Source organism: Polyodon spathula, chromosome 16 (assembly GCF_017654505.1).
Source record: "Polyodon spathula isolate WHYD16114869_AA chromosome 16, ASM1765450v1, whole genome shotgun sequence".
Classification (NCBI taxonomy): Eukaryota; Metazoa; Chordata; class Actinopteri; order Acipenseriformes; family Polyodontidae; genus Polyodon; species Polyodon spathula.
Window position 1 is genome coordinate 37,944,373 of NC_054549.1, and position 13,331 is coordinate 37,957,703.

The 13,331-nt window shown below is 43.3% G+C and overlaps 1 protein-coding gene across 1 annotated transcript; it reads left to right on the forward strand.

Moving 5' to 3' along the window:
* On the forward strand, positions 1 to 12,809 carry LOC121328401 (serine/threonine-protein kinase pim-3-like). The gene is made up of 6 exons (XM_041273040.1): positions 1 to 503; positions 8,875 to 8,975; positions 9,411 to 9,461; positions 9,946 to 10,315; positions 10,572 to 10,751; positions 10,958 to 12,809. The coding sequence occupies exons 1-6, from the start codon at positions 440 to 442 to the stop codon at positions 11,095 to 11,097; spliced, it is 906 nt and encodes a 301-aa protein (XP_041128974.1). The 5' UTR covers positions 1 to 439; the 3' UTR covers positions 11,098 to 12,809.
* The last annotated feature ends 522 nt before the right edge of the window (positions 12,810 to 13,331 follow it).

The window sequence follows — 13,331 nt, forward strand, 5'->3', positions numbered from 1 at the left end:
ACAACACGGTCTTTGAGTTAGTGCAAATAGCATCACTCAGGTGTCTCGCTTTCTCTCTCTCTTTCTCAGGGTTTTTTTTTGGCTCACGATCAGTGCAATGGGCCGGTCAAGTGTTTTACTAGCGAAGCAGAGTGGATCAAGTCGGGGGTGTATCTGAAAAGGGGCAGGCACTACTTAGTGAACAAATAAATAGCGGGGTAGTGCCTTTACGACCCGGCGGCGCGGACAGACAATATACACAATATCGACGCTTCCTCTGCAAGTGCTCTGTCTCTCAGCTCCTGCGATTCAAAGTGGAAGTTTACCGAGCCGCTGCCGCACCTCGGCATACGCACTGAAACCTTTCGACTGCTGGGCTGGGCAGCAACGTGAGCAGCAGAACTGAGCAGAGATCTCGTGTGGCTCGGTATCTTCAACACATCCCATATTAACAACCGCAATGTCATCTGTGCAAGCCATCCACCACCAGAACTCTCACAACTACTTCCCGAAGGAAGAGCCTGGTAAGCGAGGTGTTACTCTTCTTATTGCTTGTGTTTAAGTGCAGGGAGCATATCTGTGATCAACACGCGTGTGTCCCTGTTATATGTAGCGGATCTAATAAAGCGGAGCTATTCCTTCTGTTATTTACTCGGGGGTAAATGAAGGGGTGATTCCGTTAAGCGGGTTTTGAGGTTCTGTGAAGTACCGCTCTGTGGCAGCTGCGCATACAGGTGCGCTTTGAGAAGTGACCTGAACCGACCCGAACACGACACGACCCAAACTCTCAATAATTACAATCAACCCAGTTTGTGAAAGTGTGTACAGCACAGGGGAGCAGGGTACAGCACAGGGGAGCAGGGTACAGCACAGGGTGCAGCACAGAGGAGCAGAGTACAGCACAGGGGAGCAGGGTGCAGCACAGGGGAGCAGGGTGCAGCACAGGGGAGCAGGGTACAGCACAGGGGAGCAGGGTACAGCACAGGGGAGCAGGGTGCAGCACAGGGGAGCAGAGTACAGCACAGGGTGCAGCACAGGGGAGCAGAGTACAGCACAGGGGAGCAGGGTACAGCACAGGGGAGCAGAGTACAGCACAGGGGAGCAGGGTACAGCACAGGGGAGCAGGGTGCAGCACAGGGGAGCAGGGTACAGCACAAGGTCCCCGTTACAGGTGATTTTCCACTCCCCCCCCCCCTTTTTTTTTCTAGTTTCTCAAGTGGCACTATGGAAAACGTGTAAGCTGGCTGAGCGGGTTCCCCTTACCTAGCGGGAGCTGCTCTGCGTGGTCTGCATGCCTCTGCTGATATGATACTGGCAATGGAAACCCTGTAACTGCCCCCTGAGCAAGCCACAGCTACAGAGCCAGAATACTCCGCTGCACTGCGCACAGCCTCTGCAGAGCCAGGAGCACAAAAACGCGCTGCATGTTTAATACCTGCTCACCAGACAGCCAGACCCCACACAACAGGACCTGCGTGTTTCACCTCAAGTGACTCAAAGATCTGCATTACAAGAAACAGTGTGGAACTTTCTGGAATTCCCGCTGTGAGTGTTCCGGAACTGTAAGCGATGTAAGAATAGCAGAACACTCAAAGAAGACGGTATTTATTGAATTGTTATGTAAGGGGGGGGGGGGGGGGGGGGGGGGGGGGGGGGGGATGACGACAATATGCACATATATATATATATATATATATATATATATATATATATATATATATATATATATATATTATTTTTTTATGTTTTTTAGTTGTTGTTGTGTTTTTTTTTAATTCAGCCAACATATAACTTATATGATAATGCTAATGGCTGGAGTTTGCTATGTTTTAATGAGGCTGTTAAACTTGTTTTAATGATTCAATCACATCACTGTTTTTGCTGTAACACAAAGGTGAGCTTTTTGGGGTAAATAAATTGAATGAAATTAAATACTACACTCGTGGGCTATACTTACTAACTAGAAAAAAAGCGGATTCAGAGTCAACCAACAATGCACTTTCCCTCGGTAGAGACAGTGTTCTTTATAGCGTATCACTGGAATGGAGATATTTAAAGACAGTGTTCTTTATAGGGTATCACTGGAATGGAGATATTTAAAGACAGTGTTCTTTATAGCGTATCACTGGAATGGAGATATTTAAAGACAGTGTTCTTTATAGCGTATCACTGGAATGGAGATATTTAAAGACAGTGTTCTTTATAGGGTATCACTGGAATGGAGATATTTAAAGACAGTGTTCTTTATAGGGTATCACTGGAATGGAGATATTTAAAGACAGTGTTCTTTATAGCGTATCACTGGAATGGAGATATTTAAAGACAGTGTTCTTTATAGGGTATCACTGGAATGGAGATATTTAAAGACAGTGTTCTTTATAGGGTATCACTGGAATGGAGATATTTAAAGACAGTGTTCTTTATAGGGTATCACTGGAATGGAGATATTTAAAGACAGTGTTCTTTATAGGGTATCACTGGAATGGAGATATTTAAAGACAGTGTTCTTTATAGGGTATCACTGGAATGGAGATATTTAAAGACAGTGTTCTTTATAGGGTATCACTGGAATGGAGATATTTAAAGACAGTGTTCTTTATAGGGTATCACTGGAATGGAGATATTTAAAGACAGTGTTCTTTATAGGGTATCACTGGAATGGAGATATTTAAAGACAGTGTTCTTTATAGGGTATCACTGGAATGGAGATATTTAAAGACAGTGTTCTTTATAGGGTATCACTGGAATGGAGATATTTAAAGACAGTGTTCTTTATAGGGTATCACTGGAATGGAGATATTTAAAGACAGTGTTCTTTATAGGGTATCACTGGAATGGAGATATTTAAAGACAGTGTTCTTTATAGGGTATCACTGGAATGGAGATATTTAAAGACAGTGTTCTTTATAGGGTATCACTGGAATGGAGATATTTAAAGACAGTGTTCTTTATAGGGTATCACTGGAATGGAGATATTTAAAGACAGTGTTCTTTATAGGGTATCACTGGAATGGAGATATTTAAAGACAGTGTTCTTTATAGGGTATCACTGGAATGGAGATATTTAAAGACAATGTTCTTTATAGGGTATCACTGGAATGGAGATATTTAAAGACAGTGTTCTTTATAGGGTATCACTGGAATGGAGATATTTAAAGACAGTGTTCTTTATAGGGTATCACTGGAATGGAGATATTTAAAGACAGTGTTCTTTATAGCGTATCACTGGAATGGAGATATTTAAAGACAGTGTTCTTTATAGCGTATCACTGGAATGGAGATATTTAAAGACAGTGTTCTTTATAGGGTATCACTGGAATGGAGATATTTAAAGACAGTGTTCTTTATAGGGTATCACTGGAATGGAGATATTTAAAGACAGTGTTCTTTATAGCGTATCACTGGAATGGAGATATTTAAAGACAGTGTTCTTTATAGGGTATCACTGGAATGGAGATATTTAAAGACAGTGTTCTTTATAGGGTATCACTGGAATGGAGATATTTAAAGACAGTGTTCTTTATAGGGTATCACTGGAATGGAGATATTTAAAGACAGTGTTCTTTATAGGGTATCACTGGAATGGAGATATTTAAAGACAGTGTTCTTTATAGGGTATCACTGGAATGGAGATATTTAAAGACAGTGTTCTTTATAGGGTATCACTGGAATGGAGATATTTAAAGACAGTGTTCTTTATAGGGTATCACTGGAATGGAGATATTTAAAGACAGTGTTCTTTATAGGGTATCACTGGAATGGAGATATTTAAAGACAGTGTTCTTTATAGGGTATCACTGGAATGGAGATATTTAAAGACAGTGTTCTTTATAGGGTATCACTGGAATGGAGATATTTAAAGACAGTGTTCTTTATAGGGTATCACTGGAATGGAGATATTTAAAGACAGTGTTCTTTATAGGGTATCACTGGAATGGAGATATTTAAAGACAGTGTTCTTTATAGGGTATCACTGGAATGGAGATATTTAAAGACAGTGTTCTTTATAGGGTATCACTGGAATGGAGATATTTAAAGACAGTGTTCTTTATAGGGTATCACTGGAATGGAGATATTTAAAGACAGTGTTCTTTATAGGGTATCACTGGAATGGAGATATTTAAAGACAGTGTTCTTTATAGGGTATCACTGGAATGGAGATATTTAAAGACAGTGTTCTTTATAGGGTATCACTGGAATGGAGATATTTAAAGACAGTGTTCTTTATAGGGTATCACTGGAATGGAGATATTTAAAGACAGTGTTCTTTATAGGGTATCACTGGAATGGAGATATTTAAAGACAGTGTTCTTTATAGGGTATCACTGGAATGGAGATATTTAAAGACAATGTTCTTTATAGGGTATCACTGGAATGGAGATATTTAAAGACAGTGTTCTTTATAGGGTATCACTGGAATGGAGATATTTAAAGACAGTGTTCTTTATAGGGTATCACTGGAATGGAGATATTTAAAGACAGTGTTCTTTATAGGGTATCACTGGAATGGAGATATTTAAAGACAGTGTTCTTTATAGGGTATCACTGGAATGGAGATATTTAAAGACAGTGTTCTTTATAGGGTATCACTGGAATGGAGATATTTAAAGACAGTGTTCTTTATAGGGTATCACTGGAATGGAGATATTTAAAGACAGTGTTCTTTATAGGGTATCACTGGAATGGAGATATTTAAAGACAGTGTTCTTTATAGGGTATCACTGGAATGGAGATATTTAAAGACAGTGTTCTTTATAGGGTATCACTGGAATGGAGATATTTAAAGACAGTGTTCTTTATAGGGTATCACTGGAATGGAGATATTTAAAGACAGTGTTCTTTATAGGGTATCACTGGAATGGAGATATTTAAAGACAATGTTCTTTATAGGGTATCACTGGAATGGAGATATTTAAAGACAGTGTTCTTTATAGGGTATCACTGGAATGGAGATATTTAAAGACAGTGTTCTTTATAGGGTATCACTGGAATGGAGATATTTAAAGACAGTGTTCTTTATAGGGTATCACTGGAATGGAGATATTTAAAGACAGTGTTCTTTATAGGGTATCACTGGAATGGAGATATTTAAAGACAGTGTTCTTTATAGGGTATCACTGGAATGGAGATATTTAAAGACAATGTTCTTTATAGGGTATCACTGGAATGGAGATATTTAAAGACAATGTTCTTTATAGGGTATCACTGGAATGGAGATATTTAAAGACAGTGTTCTTTATAGGGTATCACTGGAATGGAGATATTTAAAGACAGTGTTCTTTATAGGGTATCACTGGAATGGAGATATTTAAAGACAGTGTTCTTTATAGGGTATCACTGGAATGGAGATATTTAAAGACAGTGTTCTTTATAGGGTATCACTGGAATGGAGATATTTAAAGACAGTGTTCTTTATAGGGTATCACTGGAATGGAGATATTTAAAGACAGTGTTCTTTATAGGGTATCACTGGAATGGAGATATTTAAAGACAGTGTTCTTTATAGGGTATCACTGGAATGGAGATATTTAAAGACAGTGTTCTTTATAGGGTATCACTGGAATGGAGATATTTAAAGACAGTGTTCTTTATAGGGTATCACTGGAATGGAGATATTTAAAGACAGTGTTCTTTATAGGGTATCACTGGAATGGAGATATTTAAAGACAGTGTTCTTTATAGGGTATCACTGGAATGGAGATATTTAAAGACAGTGTTCTTTATAGGGTATCACTGGAATGGAGATATTTAAAGACAGTGTTCTTTATAGGGTATCACTGGAATGGAGATATTTAAAGACAGTGTTCTTTATAGGGTATCACTGGAATGGAGATATTTAAAGACAGTGTTCTTTATAGGGTATCACTGGAATGGAGATATTTAAAGACAGTGTTCTTTATAGGGTATCACTGGAATGGAGATATTTAAAGACAGTGTTCTTTATAGGGTATCACTGGAATGGAGATATTTAAAGACAATGTTCTTTATAGGGTATCACTGGAATGGAGATATTTAAAGACAGTGTTCTTTATAGGGTATCACTGGAATGGAGATATTTAAAGACAGTGTTCTTTATAGGGTATCACTGGAATGGAGATATTTAAAGACAGTGTTCTTTATAGGGTATCACTGGAATGGAGATATTTAAAGACAGTGTTCTTTATAGGGTATCACTGGAATGGAGATATTTAAAGACAGTGTTCTTTATAGGGTATCACTGGAATGGAGATATTTAAAGACAGTGTTCTTTATAGGGTATCACTGGAATGGAGATATTTAAAGACAGTGTTCTTTATAGGGTATCACTGGAATGGAGATATTTAAAGACAATGTTCTTTATAGGGTATCACTGGAATGGAGATATTTAAAGACAGTGTTCTTTATAGGGTATCACTGGAATGGAGATATTTAAAGACAGTGTTCTTTATAGGGTATCACTGGAATGGAGATATTTAAAGACAATGTTCTTTATAGGGTATCACTGGAATGGAGATATTTAAAGACAGTGTTCTTTATAGGGTATCACTGGAATGGAGATATTTAAAGACAATGTTCTTTATAGGGTATCACTGGAATGGAGATATTTAAAGACAGTGTTCTTTATAGCGTATCACTGGAATGGAGATATTTAAAGACAGTGTTCTTTATAGCGTATCACTGGAATGGAGATATTTAAAGACAGTGTTCTTTATAGGGTATCACTGGAATGGAGATATTTAAAGCACGCCTGTTCACCTGGGTGTGTTTATATTTTATCGATAAATAAGAATCACTAAATAAAGAAAGAAATGAAAGCACACGGATTGTATCGCTCGTCTTTTCATCGCACACTGCAGAACCATGGAGAGTTGCTGGCAGTAATGCGTGCCTGGTTGTGGGAGGCAGGAGCGCGTTTGTTTGTTTTTAAAGAGATCTAGATGCAGAGAAGCCGCCTCAGCCCCGCTGTTTATTTGTGCTGCGCAGTTTCACGCCAGATCTGTACCGCAGCGCCGCGGAGAGGGCTGCCTGCACCCTGCAGCGCCTCCTGTTGCCACGGCGACCGAGCGCCGACCTGATTGGTCACCCTGGGTGTTACTGAAACCCCTTTTTGTTGTTGTTGTTGTTGTTTGGTGTCCATCAATCGCCCCCACCCCCTTTGTCTATCCACGCTGTGATTGGCCAAGTCTGTTATGACAAAATGAAAATTCCCGCGCTGCCGCCTGGGCGTTCCGAGACCGTTAGGCGTGTCCTGGCTGTGCCAGCGCCGCGCTGTGATTGGCCGGTGGGATTTTTTTATGAATGGATACAGAGTGTGACGCCGCCTGGCTGGTGACCGCATGCTGCTGCAGTGAGAGAGGAGAGGAGAGGAGCGGGAGGGGAGGGGAGGAGAGGAGGGGAGGGAGAGGGAGAGGAGAGGAGCGTGGCTTCAGGAACCGGCTTAACCGGCGTGTGGAGCGAACGCACTGCGGGCTGGGAATCGCGTTGAACCCGATTCCCTGCTCTCCCTCCCGCGCACCCGGCTTACGGGAAACATGCTGTAAACTCGTGAGGAGGAAGAGGGCGCAACTAGCCTACGATTTAAAGATCCTGTCTGCGTGGAAAGCAAGCGAAAAATACACCAGCAAACGGACTAGGAGGGGCGGGTCAATGCGAGGCATACTGAGGACGCGCTAATGCTGAAAGCTGCGGAGCCTCGCCGGTGTCTGCGGGAGGAAGTCGGAAGATCGTTGTTTTGTTTGTTTTTATTCCTCCATTGCCCCCATCGTTTGAAATACCAAGCAACTCAACAACAACAACAACAACACAAAACCCCAACAACACAGAAAGAGCGCGCGGAGTTCGGGGATTAACACCCCAAGCACCGGACAATAAAACCGTAGCGTTTAAAACTATTTGATTTGATTTTTTTGTTGTTGATTGGAAATACTGCTGTCCTCTACCCCGACGATGCCCAACACGAGCACGTTTCTTAGGAACATTGCAACCCCAGCGGCCGCTTCACAATCCGGGTTGCCAGCAGCAGGTAAACCGGCCCCTTGCAGGCTGTTAGAAAGGGTGCGTGCGTGCGTCTGTGTTTTGTATTCCTACACACGCTGTCGTGGTTTGCACTGTTTCCACAGCAGCAGCGAGTCTGATTCGGAGCGGGATGGGTGACCCATGCTGACAACGTGTTTGGTTTATTCCTGTCCATTGTTGTCTAGGGTCGCTAAGGGTTATTTGTTAATAACAGGCAGCGCTATTTGCACGGTATGGAGAGGAGGTCTGGGGAATCCGAGAGTTATTGCTATGGGTGAATAGAAGTCTACAATAAATTTAACCTTAGCTCTCATATATATATATATATATATATATATATATATATATATATATATATATATATATTCATTCACACAGTGTTTGTGGTTGTTAATATAAGCTGTAGAATTCGTGTCCCCACGTGTCTTTGTTTAGGGTTCTGTGCAGCTGGACCAAGACCAGAAACAAAGGTCCTAGCTGCCAGCCGTCAGACAAATCCAAAATTGATCTTTTTTCAACCAAGAAAGCAGCAATGTGTTTGGAGGAAGAGGAGGAGAATTTAAAGAGAGGTTCCTCATGCCCAGTGTTCAGCATAATGCAGGCTGTGATGAACTTGTTTTTCTTCCTCGGGCACTGGAGACCTTTGTACTGTAGAAGGATCAGTGAATGTGAATGAGCGGATGGCTTGTTTTTATGTGCAATGGAATGAAATGTACCCCTGGTAGCACTTTGGTATAACACTGTAACACCACCTATCAGTGTTCCCAGCTGAGTCTGCTGGGGGTCTTTTGCACTGTGCAGAGTGGTGCACTTTTTGGATCTCTTGCCACAAGCCCCAGTTGTTTCTGTTTTCAGTGATCCTGATTGTCTGTCTGTGTCGCCTCTGTTTCCCCTGTGCAGTCAAGGAGCCCCTTGAGAAGGTGTACCAGGTGGGGCCAGTGGTTGGCAGAGGGGGGTTCGGGACGGTCTACGCAGGGGTCCGCATCAGCGACGGGCTGCCGGTGAGTCCAGCACACACCTGGAGTTTACATCTGTGTGGCTTTCTCTCCCCTCTCTCTCTCGACAAAACAGACGTGCACCTCAGCCAATGAGAGTGTCTGTTAGGATCACCCATGACGAAAGGCTGAGCTAGAAGAGGCATTGAGAAAGCTTAACGTTTGTCATTGAATTTGTTCACTTTCTTTCGGTATTTCTGCATTTGGCATTATTGAGAGTTTTAATAGTTGTGGATGATACTGTAACTAAGGGTGCTGACACTCCATTAATTAGCGTGTTAGTTTAAAACGAGGAGCGCCTCTCCTTCCCAGTCAGTATCAATCAGTGACGCTTCTCTGTGTTTTAACAGGCTTCTAGGTGCAACGGCAATGGGTTCTAGGTGCAGCGCTGCTGCTGCTGGGGTTGGAATCATGTTTTCTGTCTTTGTTTCTCCCCTCCAGGTGGCGATCAAGTACGTGACCAGGGACCGGCTTGGAGAGCTATGCACCGTGGTGAGGCCTGGGGGTACCTCTGAGCCAATGAGAAGGCTCTGTTAGGTTGCATATGCAATCAATAATATCTGAATGCATGTACAGGAAATCAGACTCCCATTATATAGTGGTTTGGTCAATTGTGCCACTTTGGTTCCCCTGTGGCGAACATCCATACAAAACTTCAGATCAATCCAACAAGAGGTTCAGAAGCTCTTAACCTCACAAACTTTGATTTAAAAAACAAACAAAAAAAAAAAAACTCAAATCAAAATAATTAACAAGAAAATCCATTAAGGTAGTGTGCTTGCTGCGGTGTTGTGAATACAGGGATGTTAGCAAGACTCCTGTTACATAGTGGTTTGAGCCACTCCTGTGCTCGCTCTCTCCCCTCCCCCTGGTTTGACTCTCCCCTCCCCCTGGTTTTCCTCTCTCTCTCCTCTCCCTCTGGTTTTACACTCTCTCTCTCTCTCTCTCTCTCTCTCTCTCTCTCTCCTCTCCCCAGGAGGGCCGGCTGGTACCCCTGGAGATCATGCTCCTGCGGAAGGTGTCGGTGGGGGGGGGTTCGCGGGGGGTGGTCCGGATGCTGGAGTGGCGTGAGTGTCCCGACGGGTTCCTGATGGTTCTGGAGAGGCCCGAGTCTTGCCAGGACCTGTTTGACTTCATCTCGGAGCGCGGGACGCTGCCTGAGGACACGGCCCGGACCTTCTTCAGCCAGCTGAGCCGCGCGGTGCAGCACTGCCACGCCCGCGGCGTCCTGCACAGAGACATCAAGGACGAGAACGTGCTGGTGGACCTGCAGAGCGGCTCCCTGCAGCTACTGGACTTCGGGTCGGGGGCCCTGCTCCGAGATGGGCTCTACCACGACTTCGATGGTGAGGAGAGGGGATAGGGGTAGGCATGAGAACGTGCTGGTGGACCTCCACAGAGATTAGCTATGACATTGACTGTGAGGGGCAGGGGAGGAGGGAATTAGTAGCCCTGTATATTTTTATTAGAAAAAGATAACATGCATTTTATATTCACTACAAGAGATGATTTCTGTTAAGCCTTTCTGTCTATTGTTGTGTTAAACTGGAAGGACCATTGAGCTAAAATATACTGACAGCGTCTCTCTGTCTCCCCCCACAGGCACTCGGGTGTACAGCCCCCCCGAGTGGATCCGTTCGGGTCAGTACCACGGCAAGCCGGCTGCGGTGTGGTCTCTGGGGATCCTGCTGTACGACATGGTGTGTGGAGACATCCCCTTCGAGCATGACGATGAGATCACGCTGGGGCAGATCCACTACCGCCAGCGCCAGCCCTCTGCAGGTAAACACAGCGCCACCCAACCCCTGGGAGGAGCTACTTCAGCACAGCCACACCTGGCTATGGGCTAGGGAGGCACCTCCGCCAGTGAGACAGCGATTAGTAAAGGTTTTATTTTGAAGAATCCTTCGTGGTGATTGCTTGATGTTTTTCACACGTGATTTTGCAGCTGGTTCTGTATTCCTAACTTGTCTCGATTCTCTCTGCAGCGTGCTGTCGCCTGATCGAGTGGTGCCTATCACAGGACCCCAAAGACAGACCCACACTGGAGCAAATCCTTGCACACGAGTGGCTCCACCCTGAAACCTCAGTCAGCCAATCGGACAGCAAGCTGGGGTCGGGGGCGTAGACAGGAGGATGGGCAGGGCTCTTTGCTGTGGCCAATGAGGCAGAAGCATATCTCACTACTGCGAGGGAGACCAACGAAAGAACAGAGAACAAGGGAATGAAAGAGAGGGGGAGGTGCCTTGCAAGACGAGAGCTCCATCAGGTGGAGAGATGATCGAGAGCGAGGGAGGTGTGCGGGTTTGGATTTCAGGATCGATGGGAACCTCATGCTTGTTCAGGATTTTCTTTGGGATGGTCAGAGGGACCTGGGATGGACTCAGATTTTCCCAGCATTTTTTTTTTTTTTTCTTTTTTGGGTGAATTCCTTGAAAATATGAAGATGTTTTCCTGTGTTGGGAAGCTGGCTGGTCTGTGTGAGGAGGCTGCTAGAATGCAGCTAGCAGGGAGGAGAGACTGAAGCATGTCCAGGGGTACGCGAAGACAGAGGACTCCTGATGCATCGCTGTTTGAGCCGTTCCAGGTTTTCCTGAGAGCCTGGTGGGCGTGCCTGGGCCCTATAAAATGTGTATCGTGAGCAAGCCTTGTTTCTGAAGCAGATTCTCACTATTGAGGGAGGTTTATTTATTTATTTGTACATTTTAAGTGGTTGATGCGCTCCGGCCAGATTCCTCCGTGCTGTAAAATGCTCTAAAACCAGTCTGTCTTTTATCAGAGTCTAGGATGATCGAATCAACTAGTAAGGCTGACCCAGCTGACAGTTCCACTCGTTTCTTCGGTTTCTTTAGTGTTTCCAGCGGTTGCGTATTAAATAGTTCTGGATGATTTTCGCTTCCTTCAGTGGAGCCCCCAGCAGTATAAAAGGAACTGATCTTCCTGCTGACCCGATTGGAAGCGCTTGGGTCTGGCGCTGTTCTGCTGGAGTTTCGAACCCGACCCAGGCAGGACTGTATCCAGAGCTGGCCGGTCCTGACCCACAGATTTGTGCGAGTGTGCTGGGACGCCGCGGAGAGACTGAATACAGAGTTTCGTTGTATTGCACGGGTTTGCTTCCTTGTTTGTTTGTTTTCTGAAGTGGAAACGTTCCGCATTGCTGGTTACTTGATTAGCTCTAGGATTGAACTGAGAGTGTGCCGACTCATTTTTATTTTGTTCTTATTGATAATATTATTAGCAGTTTTCTCCGTGCAGTCTTCCCATTAAGAGCAGTGGGAGATAGCCGGTGCCACACTGTGATCATGCCGGTGTACTGGGAGGGGCTATTTCTGGTACACTGGAACACGGTACCTTATATTCAGTTTTGCAAAAGTCAAGTAAACCCACGTCGGGAGAGAGACGCACCTGACTGAAGTCAACCTCAACCTCAAATGTTTGTTTTGCTGTTACATTGGATAAGGGGGGGCTACAGTTGTAGCTGCCTCTTTCATTCCAGTACTGTACCAAGAGACAGTTCTCCCAAATGACCTGCTTCATTCTGGGGAAACCATTATTTTGAAATCTCTGTTCCAGGAGGGATATTTCTGTAACCCTCCTTCAGTGGAACTGATTTACTGTAAGTTTCTAGAAGGGGGAAACCTTTCATGTAATACCTCCACCCACCACCTCTGTTCTCTGTTTCCTGTTGGCACTGCGTTGTGTTTGCAGTGACCCTGTGATCGAAAGTGTTAGTGTATTTAAAAGGGAAAAATGAAAATGTTACTGAAACGAATTTCTGAAAGAAAGCAGCTTCAGCATATTTTATTAATTGTTACCTGTTCTGTTTAACCTGTTTTTTTATTTGGCATTAGTTTATAAATGTTGAAACACTTTCATGTTTAAAACATGTTTAAAACTTTATTTCAACATTCTTTGCTAAAATCAACTCATTAAATAAATCTTGATCTCAATTGAATATGGTGTGTGTGTTTTTTTATGTATTGCAACATTTGAAAAGTTGAATTAGACTCCATGGATTTTGCATTCAAGTTTCTTCTGTAAATACAGTATAATCGTAAATCTCAAAAAACTACTCACTTCTAAATCTTTTGTAGTCATTTTTGTATTACTTTAGTATAAATACATGTTAATTTGGATTCATATGTTGTTTTTTTCTGACTTTATGTGAACGAGAAGACACACATTTTCCCATCGGAAATAGTGATATTTTGAAATATCACTGTCCTGGTCACAAAAGCAAAGTTTGTGGGGAATAATAGACATTTTCTATACTTTTGAGGCATAAACAATTAGGAAATAACACTTACTACCCAGGAACCAAAAAAAAAAAAAAAAAAAAAAAAAAAAATTGTTACACGGTGT